This window comes from Leopardus geoffroyi, chromosome D4 (genome assembly GCF_018350155.1).
Source record: "Leopardus geoffroyi isolate Oge1 chromosome D4, O.geoffroyi_Oge1_pat1.0, whole genome shotgun sequence".
NCBI classification, from domain to species: Eukaryota; Metazoa; Chordata; class Mammalia; order Carnivora; family Felidae; genus Leopardus; species Leopardus geoffroyi.
Genome location: NC_059342.1, coordinates 4,925,973 through 4,942,039, shown reverse-complemented (window position 1 = coordinate 4,942,039; position 16,067 = coordinate 4,925,973). Strand labels below are relative to the sequence as shown.

Genomic DNA, 16,067 nt, shown 5'->3' with positions numbered 1-16,067 from the left:
TGTATACATATAAAGAAAAAGCAGGGCTTTTTTTTTTTTTTTTTTTTTTACTGTGGTAAAACACACCTACATAACAAAATTTACTATTTTAACCACATTTGAGTTTATGATTCAGATCCTTCCATGTGCTTTTGACTATTTGTGTATTTTCTTTGGAAAAATGTCTATTCAAATCCTTTGCCCATTTTTTATGTGGATTGTGTGGGTTTCTGTTGTTGAGTTGCCGGATTTCTTTATGTATCCTGGATATTAAGTTCTTATCGGATGTATAGTTTGCAAATATTTTCGACCAGAAATGGGAGCTTTTGAAAGAGAGATCATAAATAATGTGGAAGAAACAGTCAAAGAAATAATCAAGAAACTGTTCTAGGACCGAAGAAAGACACGATTCTTCAGCTTGCGAGGACCCACCTAGTGCCCGCAGAAGAATTGAAAAATGTTTCACGTTACTACATATAATACCTAAGTCTGTGTGCTGTGTCTGCTCCAGACCGTGGGTAGTGATGCCCTCAGCAGAGACTGCCTGGGATACTCACCTGAGCCCTCCCCCCAGACATTTCCCCGAGCAGAGCCAATGTTGTGGCTCGTGCTGCCCTTGTGGTTCTTATTATGATTGCAGGATGCCCCTCAGCGACATCCATCAGGAAACTTCAGGGAACAAGATTTATTACTCACAGGTCAGGAAGGGTAGAGATCACAAGTAGAGAGAGAGACAGAGAGAGAGGACAGGGGTGGGGAGCAGAGAGAGAGAAAGAGAGAGAACCCCAAGCAGGCTCCATGCTGTCAGCACAGACCCCAACGCAGGGCTTGATCCCACAAACAGATCAGGACCTGAGCCGAAATCCAAAGTCAGACACTCCACTGACTGAGCCACTCGGGCGCCCCTGGAATGGGTGTCTTTTGAAATGGACGCCTCAGCAATCAAAAGCTTAATGTTAGGCACTTACATGATACATGTGCATAGGTACATACTAGATTATACAGCTATATAATATTGGGTATACAACTCTATTATACAATATCGTATACAATATTATACAATAATTATATAATATTATGCAATACTGATTTGGTAGTCGAATCAGGAAGGAAAGGTGGTGGCTGTGTAATTAAGGATCCCAAGATGAGATCATCCTGGATTATCCAGATGGGCCCTAAATCCAATGGCAAGTGTCCTTATAAGAAGCACGGAGGAGACACGTGGAAAGAGGAGAAGGTCACGTGACAGTGGAGGCAGAGACCGGAGCAAAGCAGCCACCAGCCAAGGGACACAGGGAGCCACCAGAACTAGCAGAGGGAGTGCAGTCCTACAGACCCTTGACTTTGCACTTCTGACCTCCAGGACTGTAAGAGAATCCGTTTCTCTCATTTTAAGCAGCCCGGTTTATGGTAATCTGTTACGGCCGCCCTAGAAAACTAATACAGATTTTGGTCCTGGGAAGCCGAGTGCTGCTGTGCCAAATACCTCCAAGTGTGGACGTGGCTTTGGAATTAGGCGAGGGTAGAAGTTGGAAGAATTTTGAGCTGCATGAGAGATACAGCCTAGACTCCCCTGAAGAGACTATTAGTAAAAATAGAGACTTTAAAGGCGATCGGGTGAGGGCTCCGAAGGAAATGAAGAGCGTGGGGAGAGAAGGATTCTGTCACCTCCGAGAAGGGGTAGCTCGTCATTAGCAGAATGGTGATAAACACGGACGTTACGGGCATGTCTGCTGAAGTCTCAGAAGGAAATGACGAGCATGGTATTGGAAGCTGGAGGACAGGTGAGCCTCTCCTCGCGGTAGGCCGGCAAAGAACTTGGCTGACTCGTGTCCTGTAGTCGTGTGGAAAGCAGACCTTGTGAGTGACGCACCTGAACAATTAGCGGAGATTTCTCAGCAAAGCGTTGAAGGTGCGGACTGGTCCCTCCTTGCTGATTATAAGAAAATGGGAGAGGAAAGAGGTAAGTCGAGGAAGGCACCGTTAGGCAAAAACAAAACCAGTGCTTGATGATTCAGGAGATTCTTGGCTTATCCACATTGCAAAGGATGAAAAATGAGTTGCTTCACTGTTTTTTGTCTATCTTTCCATTTTTTTTAATGTTTATTTATTTTTCAGAGAGAGAGGAGGAGAGAGAGAGAGAGAGAGCGAGAGAGTGCGAGCAGGGGAGGGGCAGAGAGAGAGGGAGACACAGAATCCGGAGCAGGTTCCAGGCTCCGAACTGTCAACACAGAGCCTGACGCGGGGCTCGAAAGCATGAACCGCGAGATCGTAACCTGAGCCAAAGTTGGACACTTAACCGACTGAGCCACCCAGGCGCCCCAAGAGTAGCTTTCCTGTTGGGGAAGTGTGCTCAAGAGAGAGGGCCAGGGATGAGGCCGGACAATCTTTTGCTGAAGAGGTAAGCAGGGGACTCACAGATCCACTCAATCACCTCAGCAGAGCCAGGAACAGACGTGGGGTTTGCCAGAAGGATCTGTGGGGGACCCTCTTGCCTACTGGCATGAATCCTCATGACAGACCTGGGAGACCCACAAAGTTTTTGAGAACGTTGTGTCAGCGGGACACCGCCAGCTTGGCCTGAGGGACAGAGACGGGACAAAGTAAAAGAGGGCTGTCAGATTTCCAGAATTCTGTAGCCAGAAAGTGGGCTGATCGAGCCACTCAGTTCTATGCTGCCCTTTCAGAGAAAGCAAGAATGACTCTGGGGGCAGAGCCATGAAGCTGGAGGTAGGAGGGGTGGGAGCAGAGGCTCAGCGAGCTGCCGGGGCACGGAGGCCGGAGCTGTGGGCACAGACAGTGCAGCTTCAAGCCACGGAGACCGTTCTCAGACCTTGAAACCAAATGTAACTGGTTCTGCTGCAGCGTTCTTAACCTGCTTGGGACTGGTGACCTCTTTGCTCCTTCCGTTTTCTCCCTTTTGCAATGGGAATACCTATCCCATACCTGTCTCACCACTGCATTTTGTACGTGATCTTCGAGTTTCATTGGCCAATACATCGAGAAGAACTTTGTCCCTGGATGCATCGGGCCAGCACTCACCCATCTCTGATTCTGATGATTAAGATGATGATATTTGGGACTTTCTGAGCTCGTGATATGTAAATGTGGGTTAAGGCTTTGAAACCGTTGGATGGGGTGAATGTATTTTGCATGTGGGACAGACGTGAATTGGGTGGCCAGAGGTTAGACTATAGTGGGTTGAGTGGTGCCCCCCCACCCCAAAAAAGACATGTCCACATCCTAAATCCTGGGACCTGTGAGTATGGCCTTATTTAGAAAAAGTTTCCTTGCAGATGTGACTACGTTAAGGCCCTTGAGATGAGATCATCGTGGGTCATCACGGTTGGTCCTCAGTCCAATGACAGATGTCTGTTACCAGGCACATGGAGGACAGACGGAGAAGAGAAGGCCACGCGAAGCCAGAGGCAGATTGTGGTTATGCAGCCACGAGCTAAGGGAGAGTCACAGAAGCCGGACGAGACGGGGAAGGAGTCCTCCTGTTGTAGCAGCTAACTCCCACATAACAAACACTCCCAAAGCAGCGGCTTGCAACCGAGGGGGTGGGAGAAGTTCGGGGCCCCTCGGCCATCTCTTTCTACCTCTATGTGGTCCCCACGCGATCTCTCTGCATGCCAGCTGAATCCTCCTGTGGAAGCCACCACAAAGATCTGCCCAGCCTCACGGGAGGACTCGTAGACTCTCCCTCTTAATGGGTGTATCCAAGAATTTGCAGATGGCACTACCAACTCAATCCAGCAGAGACGGTGACGTCGACCGCTCAGCGCTCAGCATTACCTTGCTACGGGGGACAAGGAAGCTGCAACGTGTACATCCCAGCCACCGCGAATCATCTACCCAGTTAAGGGCTGGCTGCCTGGGAAAATCTATGTGCCCGGATCCTTCCAGTTTTCCATGAGAGCAGGAAACAGGAGGACCTCCACACGTCAGCAGGTGCTGGCTGTTGGGAATAAAAGCCCCTGCGGAGGCAGCGGGCACATGTACAGTACTGGGTCCCAGGGGATGTTGGCAGAGCACCTCCCTCATCAGGCACGTAGTGCCCATTCCACGTGGAAATGTAGTGCACGGGGCTGGTGCCAGCTCACGGTATTGGGGAGAGTCAGGATTACCCAAATAAGTGGCCTTGGGGAAATCTGTTATTCCTTTAGGAAAGAATAATTACAAGACCCGTACCTCTCGTCATAGAAAAATCCAATTTTCAGAGGAATCAAAGAGCTAACTGTCAACAACAACGAACGGACGCAAGCATGGGAGGAAAGCGTAGGTGTGGTGGAGATGGCCCTTCTAGAAAAGCGAGATCCAAATCCAGAGGCAATAAAGGAACAGACTGCCACATTACATAACACCTAAAATGTAGCTATGACAGAGGACAACAAACAGCTGGAAAGAAGCGGGGCAAAAATGTCACATATGAAAGAGGAAGATAGAAGATACTCAGAGTGTAGAAAGAGCTCTTGTTAATCCGTAAGAACATGAAAGATAACCTATAAAAAAAAAAGTGGGCAAAGAATATGAATTGGTGACTGAGAGGCTACAAATGTCAATAAAAAGTTGTTCAGCCTCATGAATAACCAGAAGCATAAACAATAAAACTCAGTGAGGTACCATTTTATCTCCATTAAATTGGCAAAAGTTTTAAAAAGATTGATTATAGGGGCGCCTGGGTGGCGCAGTCGGTTAAGCGTCCGACTTCAGCCAGGTCACGATCTCGCGGTCCGTGAGTTCGAGCCCCGCGTCGGGCTCTGGGCTGATGGCTCAGAGCCTGGAGCCTGTTTCCGATTCTGTGTCTCCCTCTCTCTCTGCCCCTCCCCCGTTCATGCTCTGTCTCTCTCTGTCCCAAAAATAAAAATAAACGTTGAAAAAAAAAATTTAAAAAAGATTGATTATAGCCATCATGAGCTAGAGTGTGACTACACTTGCAGTTTAAATTGGTTGAGCCATCCTGGACAACAGCTTGGTGGTAGTTACCAGAGCTAATACTGTTGCGCACTCTAAAATTCCACTTTGAGAAAGCGCTTCAGGAATATTCCCACAGAAACAGGAAGATGTAGACTGCAGCATTGTTGGTGACAGAGGGAAAAGTGGAAAACAACCTAAGTGTTTACCAACAGGAAAATATTTAAATAAAATGGAACAAGAAATATGTACATACAACACGTTATTCCAAGAAATAGTCTTCTTCATTAACAATGTAAGATGTATAGACACATGGAAAAAACATTACAAGAAAAAAAGAAGAGAAAAAAAGCAAAAGCAAGCTGTAGATCAATATTGTCCCCAGGGTCCCAGTTACATTTAAGAAATCCAAACCAAGTAAGTATACACACACCATGTTTGCAGGTGCCTACGAAGGTTCTAGATTTCACACCAAACTGCTGTAGGGCTTAATACACGCCAAGCGTTTCGTCTATGCAGGACACATGGTAAGGGCTGTGTGAGAGGTGGCCATTCGCATTTATATTTCTGTAAATATATAATAATGCATTCCTGGGTTACTTGTGTAATTTATAAGAGGACTTCTGTGATTGCAGAACACTGCCTGCCCAGGGCAAGGCCATTTATTATTAGTCCCTCCCTCCCGAGAGCCCCGGCACGGGGTGTGCCACCTCACAGCCACAGGGGAACACCTGTCACAAAAGCCATCCCGCTGTTCCCACCCCTCTAGGCCGCCAGGCGAGACCCCAAGGTCTCCACCCACCGCCTTAAGCCCCGACCTCTCGCTTTCCTCCAGTGCGCAAGCGCCAGGAGGCGGGCCCAGCGCTCGCCAGGCCCGCCCCCAGGAGCGAAACGTCACTGAGCTGCGCCGCGCTCTGTTTGACGTATCTGAGACCCGCCTTCCGGAAGGAGGCCCCAGCGGCTGACCATGGCGACCGCCGCGGAGCAGTGGGTACTGGTGGAGATGGTCCAGGCGCTCTACGAGGTGAGCTTGGCGGCCCGAGCGGCCCAGGACCACACCCGGCCCTGGAGGGGTGGGACGGCTCCTGTGGGTTTGTGGTCTGGGTCCCGGGCAGGGTTGGCTGGGTCACGCCCGGACCTTCGTCGTCCCTCGCGGGGGAGGCACGGGCGGGAGCGGGAACCGAGGGTCTCCGTCCGGGCAGGGGAAAGGAACAGGTGGGAGGGGGCGCAGGAGCGAGGCTGGTCTTCAGAAACCAGAGTTGGGACTGATGGTGAAACAGGGTGGTGAAAATGGAGTGGAAGATCTCAGCCTGGGAAGGTCCTAGGGGTTTCAAGTCCTCGGGACTGTGGATCAGGTAGGTAATAGGGGAACGAATTGCAGTAGAAAGGAGTTCGTTTTTGTCGGGGCGAGGGTTTAGGAAAGCCGAATGATTTAGAAATTAGGAATATGAAATAGCTTGTCATTCTTCCACATGCGTCTCATTTTCTGTCTTGTAAAGATAGAACACTTTTTAGAGATTTTTAAAGGCGGAATAATTACGAGTGCTTTGAAAGACGGTCTGTTTCACGTGTGTCAGGTGATAGCTATGATAGCCGAACTTAAGTCTTAGAGAATGTTCATTCACTTGACATGTGTTTACTGAGCTTCGATATCCCGTCCGGTGGAACTTTCTGCATGTTGTGTATCTGAGCTATTCAGTGTCGCAGCCACTAACCACAGGTGGCAGTTAGGCATTTGGAATGTGTCTAGTGCAAGTGAGGAACTAAGTATTTCATTTCATTTAATTTAGATGTATATTTACATAGTTATGTGGTGACTAGAGGCCAAGGTATTGGGACAGCGCACATCTAGACACTAGGGATAGTGCAGTGAACAAACATGCAAAAATTCCTGTGCTTATAGAGCTCGTATTTGTTTAAAGCAAATACCAATTTTCTTTTGATGATTTGTTAAAAACTTAACATAGCTGCCTACTGCCAGGGGAGACCATGGTGTCTTCCACTAAAGAACTTACCAGGGCTTCCTGAAAAACAGTTGACAGAACAGGTGTGGTGTAAGTGATGACTGATACTAAGCTAATTACAGTGACTAAGAGAAGAGCCACTGAAATTGAATTTTTTAAAAAATGAATAATTTTCTGTTGTATGTTGTTGCTTCTTTTTTTTTTTTTTTAATTTTTTTTTTAATGTTTATTTATCTTTGAGACAGAGACAGACAGACCATGAATGGGGGAGGGTCAGAGAGAGAGGGAGACACAGAATCGGAAGCAGGCCCCAGGCTCTGAGCCGTCAGCACAGAGCCCGACGCGGGGCTCGAACTCACGAACCATGAGATCGTGACCTGAGCCGAAGTCGGAGGCTCAACCGACTGAGCCACCCAGGCGCCCCTGTTGCTTCTTTTTTGAAGGGTGCATAACTGACCAAGACTCGGGTGTCCTCTTGGATGTAACGTTTCCAGGAAAAGAAGCTGCATTTGTGATTTTGATTAATTCACTAGACAATTGGTATCTCAGTTTTTCTTAGGATGGTTTCTTTCTGGAGTGGGATGCTTCGTGATTTCGGCAGATGTTTGCCTACTGGAATATAATTATTGAGAAAAGCAAAAGAAAGAAGTAATAGTGTATGTAACCTTTGCACGTAGTCAGAAAGATAGTTGCACATTGACTTAGGAGTTCATCTCTGAGTTTGCAGTTTTCCTGTTTCCATGTTGTGAATTTTTTTAAACTATGGTAAATCATCTTCACTTTCTTTCTGTCTGATGTTTCAAAATAGTTTGTCTTTACATTTCTGACTGCCTCTTTGAAGCGGTTTTTCCAATGACGGCCTGTTGGAGTAGATGACTCTGTAACTGACTGAGGTTTAGTTGCCATCTGGAGTCTTCCGCATGTACTTACCGTGTCCACTTGTGCAAAACATAAAAGTCAGCTGTACATCTTGGAAATGTGCACTTGAAGACGTGGCGTGGATGATTTCAGTAAGGTGTCTGTCACACTGCATACTTGCGGGGAACGACTGCAGAAAAACGACCTGACATTCCTTTAGTCATTTATGCAGCCTTTTGTTTGTTTTTTTCCCCAGCCGTGTTCCCAGAAGGATTTAAGGAGGCTTATTAGAGGCTTATCAGATAGAGAGAATCGAGTGAGATGTGCAAAACTCTAAGAATTGTGGAGACTGACTTGCACGTAACTCTTTTGACTGATCTGGGGTCGACGAGGGTGGTAGCAGACGGGTGAAGCTGTGAAGCGTTCGTTACTGTCCTTTCCCACCAACAGGAAGGCACCTCGTCTGACGGATCTGATAGTTGATATTGTTTGACCTGTTGGGATTCTGCATCCGCTTTTATTTTAAAAATTAAATTCCTTTCCTACAGAGGTTTTAAAGCTGCACTATTAAAGATTGATCACGTGAAGGAGAAATTACCAACTGTTAGAAGTGGGGATGGGGCGCCTGGGTGGCTCAGTCGGTTGAGCGTCTGACTTCGGCTCAGGTCATGATCTCACGGTTTGTGGGTTTGAGCCCCACATCAGGCTCTGTGCTGACAGCTCGGAGCCTGGAGCCTGCTTCAGATTCTGTGTTTCCTTCTCTCTCTGCCCCTCCCCCACTCACACTCTCTCTCGGTCTTAAAAAATAAAATAAAAGATTTAAAAAAAAAAAAGAAATGGGGAAAGGAATGAGTGGAAATGAAAGGAGTTTGAAAATAAATCTTAAGAAATAATAGGTTAAAGGTCATGGGAGGCAATACATACAGGTGCATTACATTTTATGTGCAGATTTTGGAAGGGTTCACTTCATTTCTTTTTTGGTTTTTGACTCACTCTTAGGCTCCTGCTTACCATCTTATTTTGGAAGGAATTCTAATTCTCTGGATAATCAGACTTCTCTTCTCTAAAACTTACAAGTTACAAGAACGATCTGATCTTACAGTCAAGGTAAGAAATTAAATTTCTTTTATTATTCACTGTATGATTATAGTGGCTACATCTTTCCAAAAAGTACTTGTGGCGACTGAACTAGGTATGTTAAGATGTTTTCTATTATGTAAACAAATCAAAGACAATGAAACCTCAGGGTACCAAAATACAGGGAAGCCAGGAATAAAGTCGACACCGAGAGGAATACCACGTCAGAGACCTCTGCACGTGGCTAGAGGCCAGCAGCAGTCTTAGGAATAGATGGTAGAAGGGAAGCTTCTGGATTTCGATTGTCGATGTGCAGGATTACACGAGTTGCTCAGGAAAACCACCGTAGTTTCTGAAACCTGAATGAAAGTTTTCCCTGTGTTCTTCCTAAAGGAAATTTGGGGTTGAAAAGAATCTTCCCACCTCCCTACCCCAAACTCAGTTTTGATGCCTTCTCTGGTACGGGGCCCCGCTCAAGGCCTACCTGGGTGAACCTTAGGAAACAGAAGCGTCTAGAGGCCACGAGGAGTTCGGTGAGCTGGAGGGATGAGGGCGCTTGTGAACAGGAAGTGCATCCTGGTCACTCGGTAGGAGCACTCAGGAACTGTGCCCCAGTGCAAGAGGGAAGAGCGGTTGTGACTGTGGCGTGGTCTCTGTCGCTCAGGGTGTTTCCCCGCCCGGCCCCTGTAGCACCGTGCCCGAATGCTTATAAAAAGCTCAACAACTTGGGCTCACCCGGCAGCACTGAGTACAGCACGGAGACCGAGCCGTCCCAGGAACAGGTGCTGGGGAACAGAATGAACGCAGCGGCGTGGCCATCGCTTCCCCGGTTGCACTCCGTGGCTGCGGTCGTCCTGGTCGTTAATGTTAATCGTGGGGGGGGGTGTCAGGCCGTGTCCCCCCGGGGACGTGCAGCAGATGGTCCCCGGGCCATCGGAACGTTTTGTTCTGAGGGCAAAAACGTTTTGGAAGCCTGACTAAAGCAGAGTAGGAGAGAGCTCATTGCGTGATTTTGCATAACCTTTTCTAGGCCAATGGATCTTTGAACCTGTGTTTGGAGACGTATGCTAACCTTGACCGGAGATGCCCGCCCTCCCCCCCTCTTGTCCTGACTACCTGTGGGATTAGCATGCCAGGGATCGCTCTGGACAGCATTGCAGGAAGACTGGGCCATCCAGGGCAGAGATCCTTGGCGTTTCAGAACTCCTCGGGAGTGATCGGGTGGCCGTGCAGCTGGTTTCTAGCTCAGCTTTTTAAGGGGTGGATCATTCGTAATCTTTTGAGTTTTCATGTCTACACATGGCAATCCATGCACATAGACATTTTTTTAAAGAATGACCAACCGTGATTTTAGGGCAGTCCTCTGAAAGCCAAACTCAGCAAGATCCGGTAACCATGGCCATCTCCCACTGAAAGCCAGGGAAGAACACAAACTGTGACCATGGCAGTGGTGCTTGTAAAGCTTCCCTTCTGGCATCACAGACGCAGTGCCCGGGTCTGGGCTCTGTAGACCTGCAATCTCTCGCACACGAGGGGATCGCTGGCCGCTTCTAACACCCGTCTCCACGGCCGCAGGTGGCCTCGGGGCTGCCGCTCTCTGCCGCGCGGTCGTCGGCAGAAGCAGATGAGGAATTTATTGGTTGATTTGTAGCAGAAATCTGGGGACGGAACGGTCGCCGTCCCGTGACTAGACCCTGCTGTATTTTAACTCCTTTCCTCCCATAGGAAAAGGAGGAGCTGATTGAAGAGTGGCAGCCGGAACCTCTCGTCCCTCCCGTCTCCGGAGACCATCCTGCTCTCAACTACAACGTCGTTTCGGGGTAAATTGGTTCACTCCTCCACGGACTTGCACTTGGTCTCCCGTGGGTATACTCGCCAAAGCACACACTGGTTTGTGTAGTATTTCTTTTTTAACAGAAATAAAACATTCAGAAATTTCCGGAGATCGGAAACGCTCTGCTTTAGATCCCAGTATATAACTCTATTCTAAGGACAGTGTGGCTGTTGTTTTATAGTCTCCGATTTGGGCATTGCAGTTCGTCCTCTCTTCTGTTAAAAAAAAAAAAAAAAAAAAAAAAATGCTTTTTTGGGAACCATACATGCTCACAATAATACGTCCAATAGCGAGACACGCTTAAAATGAAAAGCAGCGCTCCTGCTTTCCTCACCGTGGTTGTTTTTGAGTCTAGATCTGGGTGGGTACCTTCATGAGCGGGTGTTAGCGGCGTGCGCTCACTGCCGTTGACTCGTCAGCTGCGGGCGACACTGACTCCCAGTCCCAGCTCTGACCCTTGAGCCTCCTTGCGCCGCCTCCCTCCCTGCTTCCAGGGTCTTTTCCAGCTTTGACTCGGCTTCCCCTGTTGCGCATCTTTCTTGCCGTATCTGCTTTCTTCAGCTAAGAAGTGTTTTAAGTTTACGGAAAATACCTGGCGCAGGCATACCCACCGCCCAGAATCAATAGGCAGGAACATTTTGCTGTCTTCAAATCTACCTTACAAAAGAAAGAAAACATTTCAGTTACTGCTAAAGAAACCCCTTCCCATCTACCACTTTCTCGTATCTCCCACACAGGACAACCATTGCCTTGAAGTTGGTGGATGTCTCTCCTTTGCTTATCTTTATACTTTTGACACGTCTGCCTGACGCCAGGAGATGATTCAGTAGTTTGTCTATAAAACTGTGACGCAGGGTGTCTCCTGAGTGTGTATCCTCCCACTTCTGGTCTGATCTTAGGGAGTCTTGTATTCTTCATGTCATGGTTTCCTTGGTCCTACAGAATTTTTACGTGTTCTCACCTCACACTTACTCGTCGTTAATGCTGTGGTGAAGTCCTTCCCCCACCCAGAGGCTGAATTCGCCTGTTTCTGTGTGGTGGTCAGCTAGCTATCCCAGCATTCCTAAGTTGAATTGTCCACTTTCTGCCGCTGAGTAGAGATTTCCCTTCTTTTGTGTACATGTCCTTCTAACAGGTCTGATTCTGGCTTTATTTCTATTCTTTTGGTATATTTGTCTCTCCTTATGCCAGAACTTCATATAAATAGCACAGCTTAAGAATAGGCTCTGGACACCTGGGAGGCTCGGTTGGTTGAGCGTCTGACTCTTGATCTCAGCTCAGGTCCTGATCTCCTGGTTAGCGGGATCGAACCCCGCATCAGGCTCTGCACTGACAGCGTGGGGCCTGCTTGGGATTCTGTCTCTTCCTCTCTCTGCTCCTCCCCTGCTCGTGTTTGTGCATGCACTCTCTCTCTCTTTCTCTCAAAATACACATTTTAAAAAAGAACAGGCCTTGACTAGAGTGAGTCCCGCACCTCCTTGTTCTTCAGAATTGCTTGGACTGCTCACAACTGTCTCCTTCGGTGTGAGTGTCGGTGTGACTGATCACATTTGACCAAAAATGGAGCTTGGGTTTGCGGCCAGGCAGTGCACCGATTTGGACTAATTGGAATCTTGCTGATACTGAATCTTGTCACCACGTGCCCGGGGTGTCACTCGTATACTCAGGTCTGTTATGTCCTGCAGTAAAGTTACATAGCTTTCTTCATAAAGACTGCTTATCTTTTTTTTTTTCTACTTTTTATTTTGAAATAAGAGATTCACATGCGGTTGTGAGAAATAATCCAGGTACATCCCGCGTGTATCCTTCATTGGTTTCCACCCATGGTAATGCCTGCTTAACAACCAGAACATGGATGTTGTGTATCTTTTACTAGATTCGTCTCTAGGTACCAGAGTGTATTCATTTCTGTCGGGAGGAGCATCTTTTTCTTTCTGTTCCTGTGTTACTGCACACCTCCCAGTGCAGTGTCGGATGGGAGTGGTGACAGGGGCCTCAGTGTCTCGGTGGCTTCTCAGAGATCATCTGGATCAAGTCACGGTCTTCCTTTCTCTTCTCCATCTGCTAAGGGAACTTTTTCGTTAGTTTTTTTAAATCAGAATATTAACTGTTATCCCAAGTTTTCCTGTGTCTGTTGAGATGACAGATGACTTTTCTGCCCCAAGCAGTTACCGTGCCAGATTATACCGATAGGGTCTTTAAGTTATGCACATGTGTAAGTTTGTGTGAGAAAAACTGCCATCCGCCGTGCCGTCCGTCCTCACGGATCATCCAGACCCCGACTGTCTAGAAGCGATCACGGCGTTTCTTTAGCCTCTCTTTTTTTTTCCTGCGATTTTCCTGTATTTTTCTAAGGAACTTGCTTATGCTGTTATTTCTTGATTATATTCGTTCTTTTCCGGTTTTCATTTTGTCCGTGAGTTGCAGGAGGTAAAGGCCGGCCCTCCGAGAACACACACACCCACCCTCCCCAGGCCGCAGTCGCCCCTCTGCCACCTTTGTGTGGCCGAGAAAGGCAGCCGCAGCCCGGGAAGGGCGGCGGCCTGTGTGGCCCCGGCTGTGGTGCGGCCTCCTGAGCACCTGCCACGAGCACCCGCGGGCCTTTCCGCCCTCCTCCTGGCAGGTTTGTGGCTGCACCGCGTGTCCCTGGATTACTTGGTGCGCCCAGTTTTGTGGCCGCGTCAGTGTCATTCATTGGTGGAGCTCGGCATCCTTTGTTTTCGGCATCGGGGTTACGTTTGCTCGCACACACTGTTTTCCTCATTCGTTGGCCCGCTTGCTCGCTTCCCCACGTCGGTGTGACTCGTCCTGCCGTCTGCATTCCGAACGCTCACACGTACCCTCTGCCCGTAGCGGCCCGACCGCTGCCCAGAGCCGCCTTCCCTGGCCCCCCACCTGCAGTCAGGACATGCGCAGAGCCTCCCGAGGAAGCTCTGTGGAACTCGTTTTTGGAGACCTTACGCATCCTAAAATGGCTTCGTATTCTCTTTGGCCCTGGTGTGCTCGTGTTACCAGTTCTGACCCCTCAGCGTCTGGTGACCCACGGCATCCATATTCGTGTCACCGTGTGCAACATTTTCACTGTCGTCGCGAGCGGCGTGTAAACAGTCGTAAAAACCACAGAGAATCTTGAAGGCCGTTTTGCTGTGGTTGATGATCTTGGTTACTTTTCAATTCACGCAGGAGGGCTTTTCATTCAGTGCCAAGTTGACGCAAGAGAAAGTGAAGTTACTTAACCTGGAGAGATTTTTTTCTTTAAAAACCAGCCTTATTGGCGTATCATCCGCGGACCAGAAAAGCCACCCTTTTAATTCACCACAGTTAAGTGGGTTTTAGTATGTTCGCAGAGCTGTGCAACCATGGCCATCATCTTATTTCAGAATGTTTTTATCACCCCAGAAAGAAATCCTACAGCCACTCTTGTTCTCTCCCCTTCCCCCAGCCCCTGACGCCCCCTAATCTACTTTCCCCGCATTTGACTCTTCTGGACATTTCGTACCAAAGGAGTCCCGCAGTTTGCGGCCCTTGGTGTTGCTTTCCATCACTTAGCGGCATCTTTTCCAGGTTCATCCTGTGTCATAGCTTGTGTCAGTGCTTCATTCAGTTTTATGGCGGAATAATAAAATAATTTCACTCTACACGTGTCACACTTTGGTTGTATATTTGTCAGCCGTTGGGCGTTTGGATTGTTTCCACTCAAAGAAGAAAAAGTATATCCGTATGTGAACTCCTACGAATGGCTGCGTGTGCGGGCACGGGTGTTTATTTCTCCTGAGTGTGTACCTGAGAATGGGGTTTGTTGCGTTATACAGGAGCTTACTCTGAGGAACCACCAGTCCGTTTTACAAAGTGGCTGAATCGTTTTCCATTCCCACCAGCAGGACGTGAGAGTTGGGATTCTCCACCTCTTGGCCTTTGCTTACCGTCTTTCATCACACCCCCCCCGGGGGGCGGGAGGTGGGAGGTGGGACCCCACTGCATTTCCCTGATGACTGATGAAGATGAGCGTCTTTTCATGTGCTACTTGGCCACTTATAGATCTTCTCTGGAGAATTACCCGCTTAAGCCATTTTGCCTATTTTGCGCGGGGGGGGGGGGGGGGGGGGGGGGGGGTGGTGGCTGTCTTTTATCATTGAATTGTAAGAGTTCTTTATATTTTTTGGATGCCATTCCCTTATCAAATATATGACAGGCAGATATTTCCCCCATTCTGTTTGTCACTTCCCTGATCCTGTGCTTCGAAGCACAAATGTTTTTAATTTTAATGAAGTCCAATCTGTCTCTTTTGTCCGTTTGTTTCTTGTGCTTTTGTGTTAGGTCTTAAAATCTTCCTTCTTCTAGTCCGGGATTACCAGCATTTCCTCCTTTGTTTTCAAAGAGGAGGGCTCAGTGTCCCATTTTTCATTCTGTAGACTTCTATCTGATTTCTGGTTTCAGCAGGGCCCCCTCCCTCCAGTTGTCCTTCGGACTTTGAGTTTATAGTCATGCCTTATCAGAGAGTAAGTCTCCTATCTTTCTACAGAGCAGGAAGGGGATCTGTGTGAATGATCTGTGCTGCTCCTAAGAAGGTTTTCAGGCTGCCCTGTAGCCCGCCCGCCTGGCCCCACGTGCACAGGCAGCCTTGTCCCCAGCGTGGGAGCGTTTTCCAGGAGCTGGGGCCCGGCTCCTCACTGCCCGCCCACACGCAGCTTTCTCTCTGCTTTGACCTCTCACACACAACGCGTCCTCTCTCCTTGGGTCCTGGTCTTCGGAGCATCAGATACACAGACCTTGGAGGCATTTTATGTGCCATCGAAGAGGCCACAGGTTGAAAGGGGTTTTTCCCTTCCTTCTGTTTCGTTTACCGGAAGTCACTGCTAGGTCTTCGTATTAATACGAAATCCTCCCGTTCCTGGAATAAACTCTGTTTAAGCAGGGCCGTTTGGTTAGTTTGTGTACGTTGCTGGATTTGTTTCGCTGATGTTTGGGATTTTTAACACGTGTGTGGAAAAAGGAGTTTCTTCTCTTGTTTTCCCTTCCCGTGCCTGGTCCGGTTCTGGTATCAGATGTCAGTAGTCTTACCGCTTCCTTAGCCACAGTGCCGTGGCAGTGCTCACAACACTGGCACCATCAGCAGCCCGTGCAGCGTGCCCTCCCTCGGGGCTGCGTGTTCCGAGCCCGGGGACTTCACGTGTGCCCTGACCGCAGTGGGGAAGGCTGCTCTGATCTTCCTTGAAGAAGGCGCGCTTTAGGTAGCGGGTGGGGATCACTGGCGTACGGAAGGCTCTGGTTTAGAGAACTACCCTGTGACCTCACCACTGTGGCCTGGCTCCATAAAGCTGGGGATTCGGGTCGTCTGGCTTGGTGGGGGGGGGGGGGGGGTGGGCGGGGGCAGAGAGTGGCTGCATGCCGCCTGGACTGTCCACCGGCCTCAACCCCCGTCAGTAAGTTGCCCTGAG

General features: G+C 48.6%; 1 protein-coding gene and 1 long non-coding RNA gene across 3 annotated transcripts in view; one reads left to right on the top strand and one right to left on the bottom strand.

Annotated features, from left to right (window-relative positions):
* Window positions 1-291: 291 nt before the first annotated feature.
* LOC123593792 lies at window positions 292-5,768 on the bottom strand. The gene is made up of 2 exons (XR_006710504.1): window positions 5,715-5,768; window positions 292-1,908 (listed from the first exon to the last, which is right to left on the bottom strand). It is a non-coding gene; the product is annotated as an uncharacterized LOC123593792 (long non-coding RNA).
* Window positions 5,769-5,790: 22 nt separating this feature from the next.
* Window positions 5,791-16,067, top strand: part of SPTLC1 (serine palmitoyltransferase long chain base subunit 1) — a 52,700-nt gene continuing 42,423 nt past the window's right edge. For both annotated transcript variants that reach the window (XM_045470278.1, XM_045470277.1), the window contains exons 1-3: window positions 5,791-5,920; window positions 8,718-8,825; window positions 10,521-10,615. In XM_045470278.1, coding sequence (XP_045326234.1) covers window positions 5,864-5,920; window positions 8,718-8,825; window positions 10,521-10,615 — 260 coding nt within the window. In that variant the 5' untranslated portion in view covers window positions 5,791-5,863. The remainder of the gene's footprint in view (window positions 5,921-8,717; window positions 8,826-10,520; window positions 10,616-16,067) is intronic.